This window comes from Hemiscyllium ocellatum, chromosome 18 (genome assembly GCF_020745735.1).
Source record: "Hemiscyllium ocellatum isolate sHemOce1 chromosome 18, sHemOce1.pat.X.cur, whole genome shotgun sequence".
Classification (NCBI taxonomy): domain Eukaryota; kingdom Metazoa; phylum Chordata; class Chondrichthyes; order Orectolobiformes; family Hemiscylliidae; genus Hemiscyllium; species Hemiscyllium ocellatum.
In genome coordinates, this window is record NC_083418.1 from 80,387,305 (window position 1) to 80,407,027 (window position 19,723).

At 46.0% G+C, this 19,723-nt stretch overlaps 1 protein-coding gene across 1 annotated transcript; it reads right to left on the reverse strand.

Moving 5' to 3' along the window:
- Positions 1 to 216: 216 nt before the first annotated feature.
- Positions 217 to 4,256, reverse strand: fgf4 (fibroblast growth factor 4). Its single transcript, XM_060838626.1, has 3 exons — positions 3,947 to 4,256; positions 3,146 to 3,249; positions 217 to 393 (listed from the first exon to the last, which is right to left on the reverse strand). Exons 1-3 carry the CDS (start codon positions 4,254 to 4,256, stop codon positions 217 to 219), a joined length of 591 nt encoding a protein of 196 aa, XP_060694609.1.
- Positions 4,257 to 19,723: the final 15,467 nt, after the last annotated feature.

Consider the following 19,723-nt stretch of genomic DNA (forward strand, 5'->3'; position numbering starts at 1 on the left):
TTGCACAGCGTTTGCAGAAATAGAAAACCAGTACAACTATAAATAAACATTCTGGGCAAAATATACATCCTTAAATATTTAGTCACAATTAATTTAAATATATGATACACCTACTCCTCTTGCATAAAACTCTCCTGAAAGTGCACCGACCGTGGTTGAGACTCCAACCTACAATTAGTCCCTCCCTGCTGAGGTAAGTTCTGAGGTGAGCCCCTCTCAGATTCTAGGTAGAAAATGAGTCATGGTCATGATCGGAGTCACTTTGTTCCCCTTCTTTGCTTTGCCGTTCTTGCTTAACGCCATGTACATGGTTGGGTATGCGTTGGACTCGTAGGCGTTATAATGATTGGGTAGCAGTATCTCGTTGAATTTGCATTCGTCATTGTAGTATGTCTGGAACGTAAGAAGACAGTCCTTAGTGGGACTTTTTGTGGCTGCTTAATCTACTATTGCAAAACCACGGATGCCCAATGCATTTACTCTCCCAGTGTGTACACGCGGAAGTTTGTACTCGGAAGTTTACGCACGAAGTAATGCCACACCGACCAATGCACCGCAGGGTTTTACCGAGATGGAGAGGTTCCGGTGTTGGACTGGGGTAGACAAGGTCAGAAATCACACGACATCAGGTTATAGCCCAACAATTGATTTGAAATCACAACTGTTCCGAACGCGTGTGATTTCAAATAAACCTGTTGGAGTATTAGCTCGTGTCGTGTGACTTCTGACCAGGTTTTTACCAACACTTTGTAACCTGTAATTTCTTATGACCTTGCCTTACATTGTTGAGGTTAGCTATCACAGTGCACCTTTATTTCAGAAATGCAGTGAACGTTTCTGGGCAGTTGATTGGTCTGTATTTATCAGGGACCCAGAGACCTCGTCATTTTCCCCAGAGCATGGCAGTGCGCCTTTGAAGTCTACCTGGAGAGTTGTTAGTTCGTGTTGTAAGCCCTTAACACTGGCTCTCAATATTTGCTCAGAGACCCAAAAAAAAAGCTGCAGATGCTGGATCCAAGGTAGACAAGCAGGAGGCTGGGGGAACACAGCAAGGCAGGCAGCATCAGGAGGGACAGGCAGGAGGATGGGGGAACACAGCAAGGCAGGCAGCATCAGGAGGGACAGGCAGGAGGCTGGGGGAACACAGTAAGGCAGGCAGCATCAGGAGGGACAGGCAGGAGGCTGGGGGAACACAGCAAGGCAGGCAGCATCAGGAGGGACAGGCAGGAGGCTGGGAGAACACAGCAAGCAAGGCAGCATCAGGAGAGACAGGCAGGAGGCTGGGGGAACACAGCAAGGCAGGCAGCATCAGGAGGGACAGGCAGGAGGATGGGGGAACACAGCAAGCCAGGCAGCATCAAGAGGGACAGGCAGGAGGATGGGAGAACACAGCAAGGCAGGCAGCATCAGGAGGGACAGGCAGGAGGCTGGTGGAACACAGCAAGCCAGGCAGCATCAGGAGGAACAGGCAGGAGGATGGGGGGACACAGCAAGGCAGGCAGCATCAGGAGGGACAGGCAGGAGGATGGGGGGACACGGAAAGGCAGGCAGCATCAGGAGGGACAGGCAGGAGGCTGGGGGGACACAGCAAGGCAGGCAGCATCAGGAGGGACAGGCAGGAGGATGGGGGGACACGGAAAGGCAGGCAGCATCAGGAGGGACAGGCAGGAGGCTGGGGGGACACAGCAAGCCAGGCAGCATCAGGAGGGACAGGCAGGAGGATGGGGGAACACAGCAAGGTATAACCCTTCTTCAGACTGAAAGGTTACACCTGAAACGTTGACTCCTCCAGCACCTGATACTGCCTGCCTTGCTGTGTTCCCCCAGCCTCCTGCCTGTCCCTCCTGATGCTGCCTGGCTTGCTGTGTTCTCCCAGCCTCCTGCCTGTCCCTCCTGATGCTGCCTGCCTTGCTGTGTTCCCCCAGCCTCCTGCCTGTCCCTCTTGATGCTGCCTGGCTTGCTGTATTCTCCCAGCCTCCTGCCTGTCCTTCCTGATGCTGCTTGGCTTGCTGTGTTCTCCCATCCTCCTGCCTGTCCCTCTTGATGCTGCCTGCCTTGCTGTGTTCTCCCAGCCTCCTGCCTGTCCCTCCTGATGCTGCCTGCCTTGCTGTGTTCTTCCATCCTCCTGCCTGTCCCTCCTGATGCTGCCTGCCTTGCTGTGTTCTCCCAGCCTCCTGATGCTGCCTGCCTCGCTGCGTTCTCCCTGCCCACTGCCTGTCTAGTTTAGATCCAGCTTTTTTTTTGGTCTCAATATTCCTTCATTAGCTCTCTTTATCTGTGATTGCATCAGCGTAAACCGTGGAGCTCATGGTCAACTCAAGAGCCGCTCTCCAAGTTTAACTGAAACGTGTTGTTATTTGCATTTTTTAAAAATTGCTCTTGTTCGGGCTCTTTTCTGTTTTAATCACATGTAGCGTCTCCTGTTGTCTGTGGGACCACAGAGGCATGTTCCAAGGAAGGTGAGTGGTGATAATGAGGAGTGAGACTTCCGGAGTGAGACATGGCACGGTGTGTTAAATGGAATATGTTCCCAGGTGACAAGTAAAATAGTGCAAGAGTTGTCTTGCCTGATAAGTCAAAATTCTGTACGGGAAGAAAGCCGTTATTCTAGATGTGGGAAGACCGTACATTTTGGGTGGTCCACTTAAGAGTGATTCTATTTTACGCTGGGGAGGACAGTAGGTGCATGTGCAGCGTGGTAATGCAAAGAATGGAATGCAGTTGAAAGACGGACGAGCTAAAATCCAAGGCTGCAGCATCGATTTATATTTCACTCGACAGACACTCCCCCCTCCCCTCCCCCCCCCCCCCCCCCCCCTCCCATCTACACACAATAAAATATACGGTCAGAAGTCACACGACACCAGGTTATAGTCCAACAGGTTTATTTGAAATGACAAGCGTTCGGAGTTGTGATTTCAAATAAACCTGTTGGATTATAACCTGGCTCTGACCTTGTCTACCCCAGTCCAACACCGGCACCTCCACATCAATAAAATCTACACAGCGCTCTTTAAGAACGTGGTTCTTGTCCTGTGGCCAGATCACACATAATAGACCCTCAAAGTGTCTCCTTGAGTACACCTTCGCGTGTGATCAGAGAGTGATAGGAGCGGTCTCTCAGACTGACTGGTTTTCTACTCACAGATCCGTACAGCTTGCCTTTGCTATTCATAGCCACAAAGAGGCCGCTGGTCACCCCGAGCAAGCTGACAACTCCCCTCCGCACGGGAGAGATTTCCAACAGACCTGTGCAGAGAAAACAAAAACATGTTAACCTGTTTCCTGCTTTTTTATTGCGAAACACGAAAACAACAAAACCACAAGCTGCTCGGAGGCGTTTGATCCTGCGACTAAGTCTCCTGCAGGATTAGCGAACTGTTGAACACGATCAGGTCCAGGGGAGTCACAACCACCTGATGCGTTTTCCACATCAGAGAAGAAGATGTAAATATAATAATACAATATCACTCCGAGCGGTTAGTGAAATGGGTTTGCACAAGGATGGCAGGAACTGGCAAGAAGTGTATGCTTTAACAACATAACACACAGTGAGGCCCTCCGCATTTGCATATGTTAATGAGTCAGCGTGGTTAATGTAACCCCTCCAAACGGCATAATAAACACAGGACACCTCACCCCGAGTCACCCTAAACTAGAGGGTAATGAGGCATTAAGCGCAGATTGAGGGGCACTTCTTCCTATCTGACAAACTGCCTCTTACCTCCCCGTGTTACCATGAAGTTTCCCTCCACTACATTAGAAATATCCAGTAAATCGATTGGTGTCCCAGGGAAATAAACATACCCAGACATTTTTTTATAAAAGAAAATAAACCTATCCAACCTAAATCTGAACTAAAGGCGGTATAATATCTGTCGGGGTGTGCAGAGACTGTGCTCGCTCCCACATGATAACGTCTAGTGGTACATGGGCTAATACTCACTGTACCGATTCTCATCGTGAGTTCCATTTATTCTTCCATCGGACAACACTTGCAGATGAAACCCGATGCCTACATTGCAGTAAAGCCGCCGTAGCCTTTTGATGCCCAGTAAATAGTCAGTGTCCCGGCTGATTTCCTTCATCTCCCCGGGGATTCGGGGCATGGAACGGGACAAGAGGGTCTCCCATCTGCGCTCCACGGTGGTGTTGGGCTGGCCAGAGACAGGGGCAGAGCGCACGACACCAGAGGTAACTCCGAGGAGGAGCAGGAGAAGCGAACAGGCCGCTGGAACTGTTGTCTTGCAGACCATCCTGATCAACGCGTGCACACGTGGTTGGGAATCGATTGCACTAAAAATACCTCGACTCTAGCTCCACTTTCTCGCTTTATTTTGGGCGCACATTTAAAAAAGCAGCAGAAACGCTCAGCGTGTGTTATGAACTGCTCTTTACATCTGTAGGCTGCATCAGGAGCACCCCTCTCTGAAGAAGCGGCTCAGGGAAGTTTATTTGAACTGTGCAAGCCGCGTCAAATGATCACTTTGGGAGTCAGGGGAGAGCTCTCTCTGTGAAGTCTTCTTCCTCTGACAGTACAGCCATCCGGTCTCCCCTGACCACGATATTTATATCTATCTGCTGGCTTACCCTATTACATCACCATCTCCCTCTACTTTACACTCATTGAATCCAACTTCCCGAGTACGCATCATGGAGAGAGTCATGCGCTAAATGCTTCAGACTGGACAAACTTGTTTTGAAATTAAGTTTAAAAACTTTACTGCCTTTAAATATATAGGCACGTGAAGCACGCAGATATAAACAGTAAGCGCAAGCTAGATATATTTAAATCGATGTATATGCAGAATATATAGCAGTATATATAGATATCTATATATAGGCCATATATATGCGGCGGGTGTACATATACATATATTTACTTACAGATTTGGATAATACTCTTGACTATATATTGATTGTCTCTCACTCAGGACGCTGGGAAAAGCTAACACTTACTCTGTGGATTCAGACGCCATAAATCTTCAGATTATTTGAATTTTTCTGGTGTGTTTATTTCTGTCTTACATGTTATTTCATTTAAACATTTCGCTTCTGCCAGCTACAGCCATGGCGAGAAGATCACAACACTGTGAGCTAGAATATAGACAGTGCGTGAGTATTTGGCAGGGACCCTTGGTTGTGTTTGAATATTTTACTGTGTTTGAACACAATAAGAAATGCGCTCCCGTTAATGAGAGTGAAATCAAACGCTTTCAGAATGGTCTTAGTGAACATGTCGAGTCCCTCAGAACTGGGACTGGAAATACCAACTCTTCTGCGTTCTCCACTGATGCTGTCAGACCGACTGAATTTCTCTGATTTTGCTCACTTCAAATCTCCAACATCCGCAGCTCTGAGGAAGGATCACTGGACAAGAAATGTTAATTCTGATTTCTCTGCACAGATGCTGCCAGACCTGCTGAGCTTTTCCAGCCATTTCTGTTTTTGTTTCTGCAGTACTTTCTTTGATCTGTTCAGCATGGTCTTATTTTTGATTATACTTAAAAAAAAACCCTGGGCCTTGATTTAAATGGCTCCCCATTGGCATTAGGTTTAGTATTGAGCCAATTTCTCAATATCCAGGTTTGTGCTGGACCTGTTCCAGAAGCAAGTCAAATGGTAGCTATTCCTGAGATGCTGCCTAACCTGCTGTGCTTTGACCAGCAACACATTTGCAGCTGTGATCTCCAGCATCTGCAGACCTCATTTTTTACTCGAAGATGTTTACAGAACGTCCCATCACATCTTCCAGCATCTTAAAGCCGAGACAGGTGGCCAGGTATCAGAACCTTCGGACAAGACCCTGCACGCTGTGGTTAACATCAGTCAGCTCCCTCTGGTCCAGCAGTCATTTTGCCTTTCTCAGTTTGAGTAATGAGGAGTCTCCTGCTGCCCCTAGTCCGGGACACACCCCTAAAGAGCTCAGAGTGACAGCTCAGTGGGGATTCGAAACGCCACGACTTTCACAAACTTCCCACTTGCAGTTTCAGCTTTTCAGACTGAACACATCCAGCGGCGCGTGTTCGAGTCCGATTCGCGTGTCCGAGAGACACCTTCCAGTTAAACACCTCGAAGTGAAGGGGAAAGTTTCCAGCTAATGCAGACTGGTTAGAGCGAGAGGAGAAGCTGCTGTGTTTGTAATGTTCATGAGCCAGAAATCAAAAGCCCGGTTTATGGAGATACGGATTCACTTCTGACTGAACATTCAAGTACAACCATTTCGGGTACAGACAGGGAACAAGACTTTGACTTCAATGATGATCATAGAAACGATGCTCTTGTAAAAGTTAAAAATCACACAACACCAGGTCATAGTCCAATAGGTTTATTTGGAAGTTCAAGCTTTCGGAGCGCTGCTCCTGATCAGGGTCCTTTAGGGGAGGCAGTTCGCTCTGCTCTGGCCTACACCAGACTCAACACCCACTGCAATGCCTCCCAGTATTCAGGGAATGTAGGTGTCATTGGCTGGCCAGCATTTATTACTCGGCCCTAGTTGCCCTTGAGAAAGTATGGGTGAGCTGCCTCCTTGAACCGTTGCCTGGAGGTAGACCCGCAATGCTCTCAGGAAGGGATTTCCAGGAGTTTGACCCAGTGACTGTAAAGGAACGGTGATATATTTCCAAGTCAGGATGGTGAGTGACTTGGTGTGGAACTTGCAGCGGGTGGTGTTCCTGCTGCCCTTGTCCTATCTAGATGGAAGTGGTGGTGGGTTTGAAAAGTGTTGTCTAAGCAGCCTTGGTGAACCGTTGCAGTGCATCTTGTAGATAACACACATTGTCGCCACTGAGGGTCAGTGGTGGAGGGATTGGATGTTGGTGGATGTGATGCTTTGTTCTGGATGGTGTCAAGCTTCTTGAGTGATGTTGGCACAATACCCATCCAGGGCAAGTGGGGAATATTCTTGGGCCTTGTGGGTCTATCAAACCACTAAGTTCAAGGGCAATAGGAGTGACCACCATTTGTGAATTGTTCATTAGATTTGTCAGGCGAAAGTGAGGACTGCGGATGCTGGAGATTAGAGGCAAGATCAGCGTGGTGCTGGAAAAACACAGCAGGTCAGGCAGCATCCGAGGAGCAGGAAAATCGACGTTTCGGGCAGGAGCCCTTCACCAGGGATCCCAGCACCACTCTAAACTTGACTCATTAGATTTGTTTTCCATCTCCAATTGCTGTGGACCTGAACAGCTGGTAATGTTAACATACCCACATCCCAGAACAAAAACCCAAACTGTAGTGGTGTTGTTGGGGAATTGTGGGGGGGAGGAGACCAACGAGAATTGCAGACAATTGGAACCAACTGGATAGTGCCTATCACCCAGCATAGGCATTGTGGGCCGAACGGTCCTCTTCTGGACTGTATTTTTTTCTAATTCCTTGCAGCAATTGAACCCAATGTAATTCACCTGTGGAATGAAATACGCCGACTAGGCCAGGCAGACAATCCAGAGCGATCGAATTCTCTATTCCTGAGATGCTGCCTGGCCTGCTGTGCTTTGACCAGCAACACATTTGCAGCTCTCCCTGGACCCTGCTTTTGGGGGGGGGGAGGGGGGAATGTTGGGGATGTACAGAAGCTGCCGACTCCGACTCGATGCGGTTTCAGAGCCGCGAATGTTCTCGTTTTGTGTTGTTTCTGTAATAAAGCAAACTCTGTCTCTCTGCGCTTTTCGCCTCCCTTGTAAGAGAAGGAAGATTCGCATGAGAACCTTTTCTCACGCTCACGTCTGGATGACTCTGTACAATAAAGACCAATCAATTTGTGTGTTGTGCAGGTTTGGGAGCTGTGAGCCTCACTCCCCTTGGACTCCCTGTTCCACTCCCGCTCCTGGGTTTTTTTTTGTTCCCGGCTGGCTTTTATTCCTGCCGCGTTGTGGTTTCCACACAAGCTCCCACCCCCCACCCCCGGTCTGACTTCAGGCGGCTCATTTGAACTTTAGGAAAGGGATGCGTGTCTCCTGTTGTCAGGACTTTTGCAGCGATCTTTGGCAAGCACTGGCTTTGCGCGCAGAGAGTGGCGCACCGCCCCAGAGTAAGCGGCTCTCGGCGGGGGGGGGGGGGGGCAGTGTTTAAGCTGGTCTGGTCATTTCACCTGGGTGAGACCACAACCCACCGTCAACATACACACAAACAAACCCGCAACGGTACAGGAGCAGGCGATCCGGCTCCTCAGTCCTGCTAACCATTCAATAAGATCCTGCCTGCTCTGTTTGTGTTTCCAATTCCACATTCCTATCCATCCCCATTCCTCTGTCTAACAAGAATCCGTCCACTAAATAAATGTTCTGAAGTAGGGTCACTGGGCTGGAAATGTCAACTGATTCTCCCTCCACAGACCTGCTGACATTCTCCAGCAATTTATGCTTTTATTCAAGAATTTATCCATTATTTAATGACCCCAGTTCCACCATCTTCTAAGGCAGGGAGTTCCAAAGCCATCCACGAGGATCCAAAGCCATCCATCTCTGTTCTAAAAAAGGCAACCTCCAAATAGAAAGCAGTGTCCTCTTGTTGTGGACTGACCACCTCCGCCCCCGAGGAAATATCGCGTTCACATTGTCAAAATGATTTAGGATCTTGTAAACCTCTATCACCCGCTCATTCTCCTGAACGCATGTGGCATATAGCCAGACCGACTGCCTTTCTTCAGAGGACAACTCACTCATTCCAGGTATGGATCAATAAACCTCTTCGGAATTGCCTCCAATGCTTTGTTATCCTTCATTAAAGCAAACCAAACTACAGACAGTATTTGAGGATTTTGAAATATTCAAAATGAGGTGGATATCACTTGGATTGAGAAGTACTGATTATCCAACTCTTGACTTTTCCCAGTTATAAATCACACAACACCAGGTTACAGTCCAACAGGTTTATTTGGAAGCACTAGCTTTCAGAGCTCCGCTCCTTCATTAGGTGGTTGTGGAGATGAAGGAGCGTTGCTCCAAAAGCTAATGCTTCCAAATAAACCTATTGGACTATAACCTGGTGTTGTGTGATTTTTAACTTTGCACACCCCAGCCCAACACCAGCATCTCCAAATCTTAATTTATCCCCAAATTTTCATACAGTTCAGAATGGCAGTGCCCATATATAAACTCTCAGGGCACCTCAAAATGTTGAGTTACCAATTAAATATTTTTTCAAACATTTTCATTGTTGGAATACAGGAAGTAAGGTACCATGACCAACAGTGAACTAAATAACCAGATACTCTACCACTCATTAGACCTTAGCATGGAAACTAACCCATTTCCCAGTGCAACGCTGTAGGAGTGCCACACTGGTAGAGGCTGGCTTTCAGATAAGCTGTGAAACTGAGATGGAATGAACAGTCTGATCCATAATAAAGACTGAAATCACTGCAAATTAACCTCAATATAATTTCTCCAGGGTCATGATAAATAGAGAATACTGAACTATGAAAGACAATGAAGAAATTTCCCCCCAGTTAATATATCTCCCACAATCATCTTCAGGAAACCTACACAGCTAACTGACACAGCAGTGAGTCTACACAAGTTACTATCTTTGCTGTTTGAGTTTATGTATCTCTGGACATCAGAGTGCGTTTGTGAAAAATTAACAAACAATGAAATTTAGAGCTGATCTTAGAGGAACCGGCGAGGACAAGGTCACAACACAGGAATAGATAAGTGCATGGTTTTTAACTTGTAACCTTGCTGTAAGTCTACAGTAGTGAGTAGAGTGGGTTCTTTCTTGATTATACATTTTATTGTGATCTGTCTCTTGATTAAATTTTAAAAATATAAACCATAAGTACTAATTTAACCTGCAGCACCATTTTTTAGAGCAAAAAGACAGCGCTATTTTCTAGATCTGTAGATTATGAAGGAGCAAAAATGACCTATAGTAGAGTGATGTGCTTTTCCGGTGGGATGTAGGAGTTTAGTTTTTCTATGTTGTTGATGATTATGTCTGTAGGAAGTGTCTTTGGTTGTGAATCCTATCATATTGCATGGAGCAATAGTTAGAGCAGCAGTTAGGTGCAATTAGGTATTTGTAAAAGCTATGGGGTTGTGATGGATGGCAGTTAAATGAGGGGAGAAAAGCCACAGTGACAGCCAGGTGGATGGATTAACTCCAGGGGTAGGTAGAATTCTTCTGTGGCTATCCCCATCTCAAATAAGTATACTGTTTTGGAAAATGTAGGGGATGATGGACTCTCAAGAGAATAGAACATAGAACATAGAACAATACAGCACAAAACAGGCCCTTCGGCCCACGATGTTGTGCCAAACATTTGTCCGAGATTAAGCACCTATCCATGTACCTATCCAATTGTCGCTTAAAGGTCACCAATGATTCTGACTCTGCCACTCCCACAGGCAGCGCATTCCATGCCCCCACCACTCTCTGGATAAAGAACCTACCCCTGACATCCCCCCTATACCTTCCACCCTTCACCTTAAATTTATGTCCCCTTGTAACACTCTATTGTACCCGGGGAAAAAGTCTCTGACTGTCTATTCTATCTATTCCCCTGATCATCTTATAAACCTCTATCAAGTCACCCCTCATCCTTCGCCGTTCCAATGAGAAAAGGTCTAGCACTCTCTCAACCTATCCTCGTACGACCTATTCTCCATTCCAGGCAACATCCTAGTAAATCTCCTCTGCACCCTCTCCAAAGCTTCCACATCTTTCCTAAAATGAGGCGACCAGAACTGCACACAGTACTCCAAATGTGGCCTTACCAAGGTCCTATACAGCTGCAACATCACCTCACGACTCTTGAATTCAATCCCTCTGCTAATGAACACTAATGCACCATAGCCCTTCTTACAAGCTCTATCCACCTGAGTGGCAACTTTCAAAGACTTATGAACATAGACCCCAAGATCCCTCTGCTCCTCCACCTTACTAAGAACCCTACCATTAACCCTGTATTCCGCATTCTTATTTGTCCCTCCAAAATGGACAACCTCACACTTGACTGGGTTGAACTCCATCTGCCACTCCTCAGCCCAGCTCTGCATCATATCTAAGTCCCTTTGCAGCTGACAACAGCCCTCCTCACTATCCACAACTCCACCAATCTTCGTATCATCTGCAAATTTACTGACCCATCTTTCGACTCCCTCTTCCAAGTCATTAATAAAAATTACAAAACAGCAGAGGACCCAGAACTGATACTTGCAGAACTCCACTTGTAACTGGGCTCCAGGCTGAATATTTACAATCTACCACCACTCTCTGACTTCGACTGGTTAGCCAGTTCTCTATCCAACTGGCCAAATTTCCCACTATCCCACTTTCCGCATAAGCCTACCATGGGGAACGTTATCAAATACCTTACTAAAATCCATGTACACTACATCCACTGCTCTACCCTCATCCACATGCTTGGTCACCTCCTCAAAGAATTCAATAAGACTTGTAAGGCAAGACCTACCCCTCTCAAATCCATGCTTGCTGTCCCTAATCAAGCAGTGTCTTTCCAGATACTCATAAATCCTATCCCTCAGTACCCTTTCCATTTCTTTGCCTACCACTGAAGTAAGACTAACTGGCCTGTAATTCCCAGGGTTATCCCTATTCCCTTTTTTGAACATGGGCACAACATTCGCCACTCTCCAGTCCCCTGGTACCACCCCTGTTGAAAGTGAAGATGAAAATATCATTGCCAATGGCTCTGCAATTTCCTCTCTTGCTTCCCACATAATCCTAGGATATATCCTGTCAGGCCTGGAGGACTTGTCTATCCTCAAGTTTTTCAAAATGCCCAACATATCTTCCTTCCTAACAAGTATCTCCTCTAGCTTACCGGTCCATTTCATACTCTCCTCTTCAACAATATGGTCCCCCTCATTTGTAAATACTGAAGAAAAGTACTTATTCAAGACCTCTTCTATCTCTTCCGACTCAATACACAGTCTCCCACTACTGTCCTTGATCGGACCTACCCTCGTTCTTGTCATTCTCATGTTTGCCCCATATGCATAAAAGGCCTTGGGGTTATCCTTGATCTTACCCGCCAAAGATTTTTCATGCCTTCTCTTAGCTCTCCTAATCCCTTTCTTCAGCTCCCTCCTGGCTATCCTGTATCCCTGCAATGCTCTGTCTGAACCTTGCTTCATCAACCTCTTATAAGCCTCCTTCTTCCTCCTTACAAGACATTCAACCTCCCTCGTCAACCAAGGTTCCCTCACACAACAGGTACATACATTTCAAGGACACGTCGTACCTGTTCCTTGGAAAAGTTCCACATTTCAACGACATCCTTTCCTGACAGCCTATGCTCCCAATTTATGCTCCTCAGATCCTGTCTTGCAGCATTGTATTTACCCTTCCCCCAAAAACCTGCCCTGTTGCTCACACCTATCTCTCTCCATAACCAAGGTGAAAGTCACAGAATTGTGGTCACCATCACCAAAATGCTCACCCACTGACAAGCCCATCTCTTGTCCAAGTACCAAATCCAATATGGCTTCCCCTCTGGTCGGACAATCTACATACTGAGTTAGAAAAGCTTCCCGGACACACTGCACAAACACCGCCCCATCCAATCTACTTGATCTAAAGAGCTTTCAATCAATATTTGGGAAGTTGAAGTCGCCCATGACTACTACCCTGTGGCTTCTGCACCTTTCCAAAATCTGTTTCCCAATCTGTTTCTCCACATCTCTGCTGCTATTGGGGGGCTTATAGTAAACACCCAACAAGGTGACTGCTCCTTTCCTATTTCTGACTTCAGCCCATACTACCTCCAAAGGCAGATCCCCCTCGAACTGCCTTTCTGCAGCCATTATACCATTTCTAATTAGCAACACCACCCCCCTCCTTTTTTACCACCCCCCCAATCTTACTGAAACATCTGTAACCAGGAACCTCCAACAACCATTCCTGTCCCTCTTCTATCCACGTTTCTGTGATGGCCACAACATCGTAGTCCCAGGTACCGATCCACGCCTTAAATTCACCCACCTTATTTCTGAATGTAGCATGAACAGCCAGGTTTCTGGTACCGAGGCTGGCTCTCATATAATGAGGGATATGTTGGGCTCCATGTGATCGATTGTGACTGGGAATTCTAGTCAGAGGCACAGACAGACGTTTCTGCAGTCAACAGCGAAAAATCAGAATGATGTGTTGCCTCCCGGGTGCCAGGATCAAGGATATCTCAGAGATGGTGCAGAATGTTCTCAAAGGGGAGAGGGACCAGCAGGAGGTCATTGTACACATTGAAACTAACAACATAGGAAGGGAAAAAGATGAGATTCTGAAAGGAGAATATAGAAAGTTAGGCCAGGAATGTAAAATGGAGGGTAGTAATATCTGGATTACGCCCGGTGCTACAAGTTAGTGAGGGTAGGAATAAGTGGATAGAGCAGATGAATGCATGGCTGAGGAGCTGGTGCATGGGAGAAAGGTGCACATTATTGGATCATTGGAATCTATTCTGGAGCAGAAGTGACCTAGAGTCACAGAGTCGTAGAGATGTACAGTATGGAAACAGACCCTTTGGTCCAACCCATCCATGCTGACCAGATATCCCAACCTAATCTAGTCCAACCTGCCAGCACCTGACCCATATTGCTCCAAACCCTTCCTATTCATATACCAATCCAAATGCCTCTTAAATGTTATAATTGTACCAGCCTCCACCACATCCTCTGGCAGCTCATTCCATACACGTACCACCCTCTGCCTGAAAAAGTTGCCCCTTAGGTCTCTTTTATATCTTTCCCCTCTCACACTAAACCTATGCCCTCTAGTTCTGGACTCCACGACCCCAAGGAAAAGACTTTGCCTCTTTAGCCTATCCATGTCGCTCATAATTTTGTAAACCTCTATAAGGTCACCCCTTAGCCTCCGATGCTCCAGAGAAAACAGCCCCAGCCTGTTCAGCCTCTCCCTGTAGTTCAGATCCTCCAACCCTGGCAACATCCTTGAAAAATCTTTTCTGAACCCTTTCAAGGTTCACAACATCATTCCGATAGGAAGGAGACCAGAATTGCATGCAATATTCCAACAGAGGCCTAACCAATGTCCTGTACAGCCGCAACATGACCTCCCAACTCCTGTACTCAATACTCTGACCAATAAAGGAAAGCATACCAAATGCCTTCTTCACTACCCTATCTACCTGTGACTCCACTTTCAAGGAGCTATGAACCTACACTCCAAGGTCTCTTTGTTCAGCAACACTCCCTAGGATCTTAACATGAAGTGTTGAAGTACTTCTAAGATTTGCTTTCCCAAAATGCAGCACCTCGCATTTATCTGAATTAAACTCCATCTGCCACTTCTCAGCCCATTGGCCCATCTAGTCCAGATCCTGTTGTAGTCTGAGGTAATCCTCTTCGCTGTCCACTACACCTCTAATTTTGGTGTCATCTGCAATCTTATTAACTGTACCACTTATGCTCGCATCCAAATCATTTAAGTAAATGACAAAAAGTAGAGGGCCCAGCACCGATCCTTGTGGCACTCCATTGGTCACAGGCCTCCAGTCTGAAAAACAACCCACCACCTCCACCCTCTGTCTTCTACCTTTGAGCCAGTTCTGTATCCAAATGGCTAGTTCTCCCTGTATTCCATGAGATCTAATCTTGCTAATCAGTCTCCCATGGGGATCCTTGTCGAATGCCTTACTGAAGTCCATACAAATCACATCTACTGCTCTGCCCTCATCAATCTTCTTTGTTACTTCTTCAAAAAACTTAATCAAGTTTGTGAGACAAGATTTCCCACACGCAAAGCCATGTTGACTATCCCATATCAGTCCTTGCCTTTCCAAATCCATGTACATCCTGTCCCAGGATTCCCTCCAACAACTTGCCCACCACCAAGGTCAGGCTCACCGGTCTATAGTTCCTTGGCTTGTGTTTACTGCCCTTCTTAAACAGTGGCACCACGTTTGCTAACCTCCAGTCTTCCGGCACCTCACCTATGACTGTCGATGATGCAAATATCTCAGCAAGAGGCCCAGCAATCACTTCTCGAGCTTCCCACAGAGTTCTCGGGTACACCTGATCAGGTCCTGGGGATTTATCCACCTTTAATCGTTCCAAGACATCCAGCACTTCCCCCTCTGTAATCTGGACATTTTGCAAAATGTCACCATCTATTTCCCTACAGTCTATATCTTCCATATCATTTTCCACAGTAAATACTGATGCAAAATATTCATTTAGCATCTCCCCCATTTGCTGTGACTCCACACATAGGCTGCCTTCCTGATCTTTGAGGGGCCCTATTCTTTCTCTAGTTACCCTTTTATCCTTAATATATTTGTAAAAACCCTTTGGATTCTCCTTAATTCTATTTGCCAAAGCTATCTCATGTCCCCGTTTTGCCCTCCTGATTTCCCTCTTAAGTATACTCCTACTTCCTTTATACTCTTCTAAGGATTCACTCGATCTATCCTGTCTATACCTGATGTATGCTTCCTTCTTTTTCTTAACCAAACGCTCAATTTCGTTAGTTATCCAGCATTCCCAATACCAACTAGCCTTCCCTTTCACCCTGAAAGGAATATACTTTCTCTGGATTCTTGTTATCTCATTTCTGAAGGCTTCCCATTTTCCAGCCGTCCCTTTACCTGTGAACATCTGCCTCCAATCAGCTTTTGAAAGTTCTTGCCTAATACTGTCAAAATTGGCTTTTCTCCAATTTGGAACTTCAACTTTTAGATCTGGGTCTATCCTTTTCCATCACTATTTTAAAACGAATAGAATTATGGTCCCTGCTCCCAAAACGCTCCCCCACTGACACCTCAGTCACCTGTCCTGCCTTATTTCCCAAGAGTAGGTCAGGTGTTGCATCTTCTCTAGTAGGTACATCCACATACTGAATCAGATTTTTGTCTTATACACACTTAAGAATTTTTCTCCATGTAAACCTTTAACATTATGGCAGTCCCAGTTGATGTTTGGAAAGTTAAAATCCCCTACCATAACCTCCCTATTATTCTTACAGATAGCTGAGATCTCCTCACAAGTTTGTTTCTCAATTTCCCTCTGACTATTGGGGGTCTATAATACAATCGCAATAAGGTGATCATCCCTTTCTTATTTCTCAGTTCCACCCAAATAACTTTCCTGGATGTATTTCCAGGAATATTCTCCCTCAGCACAGCTGTAATGCTATCCCTTATCAAAAACGTCACTCTCCCTCCTCTCTAGCCTCCCTTTCTGTCTTTCCTATAGCATTTGTATCCTGGAACATTAAGCTGTCAGTCCTGCCCCTCTCTGAGCCATGTTTCCGTAATTGCTATGATATCCCAGTCCCATGTTCCTAACCATGTCCTGAGTTCATCTGCCTTCCCTGTTAGGATCCTTGCATTGAAATAAATGCAGTTTAATTTATTCGTCCTTGTTCCTGCCTGCCCTGACTGTTTGACTCACTTCTGTTCTCAGCTGTACCCACCTCAAATAGATCTCTTTCCTCACTATCTCCCTTGGTCCCACCCCTCCACCTTACTAGTTTAAATCCTCCCAAGCAGTTCGAACAAATTTCCCTGCCAGTATATTAGTCCCCTTCCAATTTAGGTGCAATCCGTCCTTTTTACACAGGTCACTTCTACCCCAAAAGAGATTCCAATGATCCAAAATGTGAATCCTTCTCCCATACACCAGCTCCTCAGCCATGCATTCATCTGTCCTATCCTCCTATTCCTGCCTTCACCAGCCCATAGCACTGGGAGTAATCCAAATATTACTACCCTTGAGGACCTCCTTTTTAAATTTCTGCCTGTAGAAGAAGGATGGATTGTACCTGAATTGGAAGGGGACTAATATACTGGCAGGGAGAGTTGCAAGAGTTGCTCTGGCGGATTTAAATGAGTCAGGTGGGGCGTAGGGGTGGGACCCAGGGATATACTGAGGAAAGAGATCAATCTGAGACTGGTACGTTGGGAAAGTGAGCAGGTCAAACAATCAGGGCAGGCAGGGACAAAGCGGAGAATCAGGTAGGACTGATAAATTAAACTGCAAGGGGCCTAACAGGGAAGGCAGATGAACTCAGGCCACAGTTAGGAACATGGGACTGGGATAGCATAGCAATTACAGAAACATGGCTCAGGGATGGACAGGACTGGCAGCTGAATGTTTGAGGATACAAATGATACAGGAAGGATAGAAAGGGGGAGCAAGAGAGGAGGGGAGTGGCATTTTTGATAAGGGAAATATTACAGCAGAGCTGAGGGAGGATATTTCAGGAAATATATCCAGGGAAGTTATTTGATTAGATTAGATTACTTACGGTGTGGAAACAGGCCCTTCGGCCCAACAAGTCCACACCGACCCGCCGAAGCGCAACCCATGCCCCTACATTTACCCCTTCACCTAACACTACAGGCAATTTAGCATGGCCAATTCACCTAACCTGCACATTTTTAGGCTGTGGGAGGAAATTGGATCACCCGGAGGAAACCCAGTTCTCTAGCGCTGTGAGGCAGCAGTGCTAACCACTGTGCCACCATGCTGCCCACAATTTGGGTGGAACTGAGAAATAGGAAAGGTATGATCACCTTATTGGGATTGTATAATAGACCCCTAATAGTCAGCAGGAAATTGAGAAACAAATTTGTAAGGAGATTTCAGTTATCTATAAGAATATTAGGGTGATGATGGTAGGGGATTTTAAATTTCCAAATATAGACTGGGACTGCCATAGTGTTAAGGGGTTGGAGAAGGAGAAATTTGTTAAGTGTGCAGAAGAAAATTTTCTGATTCAGTATGTGGATGTCCCAATTAGAGAAGGTGCAAAACAGGCCTACGCTTGGGAAATAAGGCAGGGGAGGTGACTGAGGTGCAAGTGGGGGAGCACTTTGGGGCCAATGACAATAACTGTACTAGTTTTAAAACAGTGATGGAAAAGGATAGACCAGATCTAAAAGTTGAAGTTCTAAGTTGGAGAAAGGCCAATTTTGATGGTATGAGACAAGAACTTCCAAAAGCTGATTGGGGGAAGGTAAAGGGACGGCTGGAAAATGGGAAGCCTTCAGAAATGAGATAATGAGAGTCCAGAGACAATATATTCCTGTAAGATTGAAAGGGAAGGCTGGTAGGTGTAGAGAATGTTGGATGACGAAAGAAATTGAGGGTTTGATTAAGGAAGCATATGTCAGGTATAGACAGGATAGATCGAATGAATCCTTTGAAGAGTATAAAGGAAGTAGGAGTATTCTTAAGAGAGAAATCAGGACGGCAAAAAAGGGACACGAGATAACTATGGCAAACAGGGTTAAGGAGAATCCAATGTGATTTCATAAATACATTAAGGACAAAAGGATAACTAGGGAGAGAATAGGGCCCCTCAAAGATCAACAAGGCAGCCTTTGTGAGGAGCCGCAGGAGATGAACATAGAACATAGAACAATACAGCACAGAACAGGCCCTTCGAGCCACGATGTTGTGCCAAACATTTATCCTAGATTAAGCACCTATTTATGTACCTACCCAATTTCTGCTTAAAGGTCACCAATGATTCTCACTCTGCCACTCCCACAGGCAGCGCATTCCATGCCCCTACCACTCTCTGGGTAAAGAACCTACCCCTGACGTCCCTCCTATACCTTCCACCCTTCACCTTAAATTTATGACCCCTTGTAACACTCTGTTGTACCAGGGGAAAAAGTCTCTGACTGTCTACTCTATCTATTCCCCTGATAATCTTATAAACCTCTATCAAGTCACCCCTCATCCTTCGCCGTTCCAATGAGAAAAGGCCTAGCACTTTCAACCTATCCTCGTACGACCTATTCTCCATTCCAGGCAACATCCTGGTAAATCTCCTCTGCACCCTCTCCAAAGCTTCCACATCTTTCCTAAAGTGAGGCGACCCGAACTGCACACAGTACTCCAAATGTGGCCTAACCAAGGTCCTGTACAGCTGCAACATCACCTCATCAGATGGAGGAGATACTGAACAAGTATTTTGAATCAGTATTTACTGTGGAGAAGGACATAGAAGATACAGAATGGAAATAGATGATGACATCTTTAAAAATGTCTTTTACCTTTGAGCGAGTTCTGCATCCAAATGGTTAGTTCTCCCTGTATTCCATGAGATCTAACCTTGCTGACAGTTTCCTATGAGGAACCTTGTCGAACGCCTTGCTGATGTCCATCTAGAACATCACAGAGGAGGTGGTGCTAGATGTCTTGAAACATATAAAAGTGGTTAAGTCCCCAGGATCTGATTAGGTGTACCCGAGAACTCTGTGGGAAGCTAGAGAAGTGATTGCTGGGCCTCTTGCTGAGTTATTTGTATCATCAATAGTTACAGGTGAGGTGTTGGAAGATGTGTGGTTAGGTAATGTGGTGCCACTGTTTAGGAAAGGTGGTAAAGAAAAGCCAGGGAACCATACACCAGTGAGCCTTACATTGGTGGTGTGAAGGTTGTTGGAGGGAATCCTGAGAGACAGGATGTACACGTATTTGATATGGCAAGAACTGATTAGGGATAGTTAACATGGCTTTGTGCATGGGAAATGATGTCTCACAAATTTGATTGAATTTGTTGAAGAAGTAACAAAGAGACTGATGAGGGCAGAGTGATAGACATGTTCTAGATGGACATCAGCAAGGCGTTCGACAAGGTTCCTCATAGGAAACTGTCAGCAAGGTTAGATCTCATGGAATACAGGGAGAACTAACCATTTGGATGCAGAACTCGCTCAAAGGTAAAAGAGAGAAGATGGTGGTGGACGGTTGCTTTTCAGACTGCAGCACCACATGTTTTGATCTGTTTA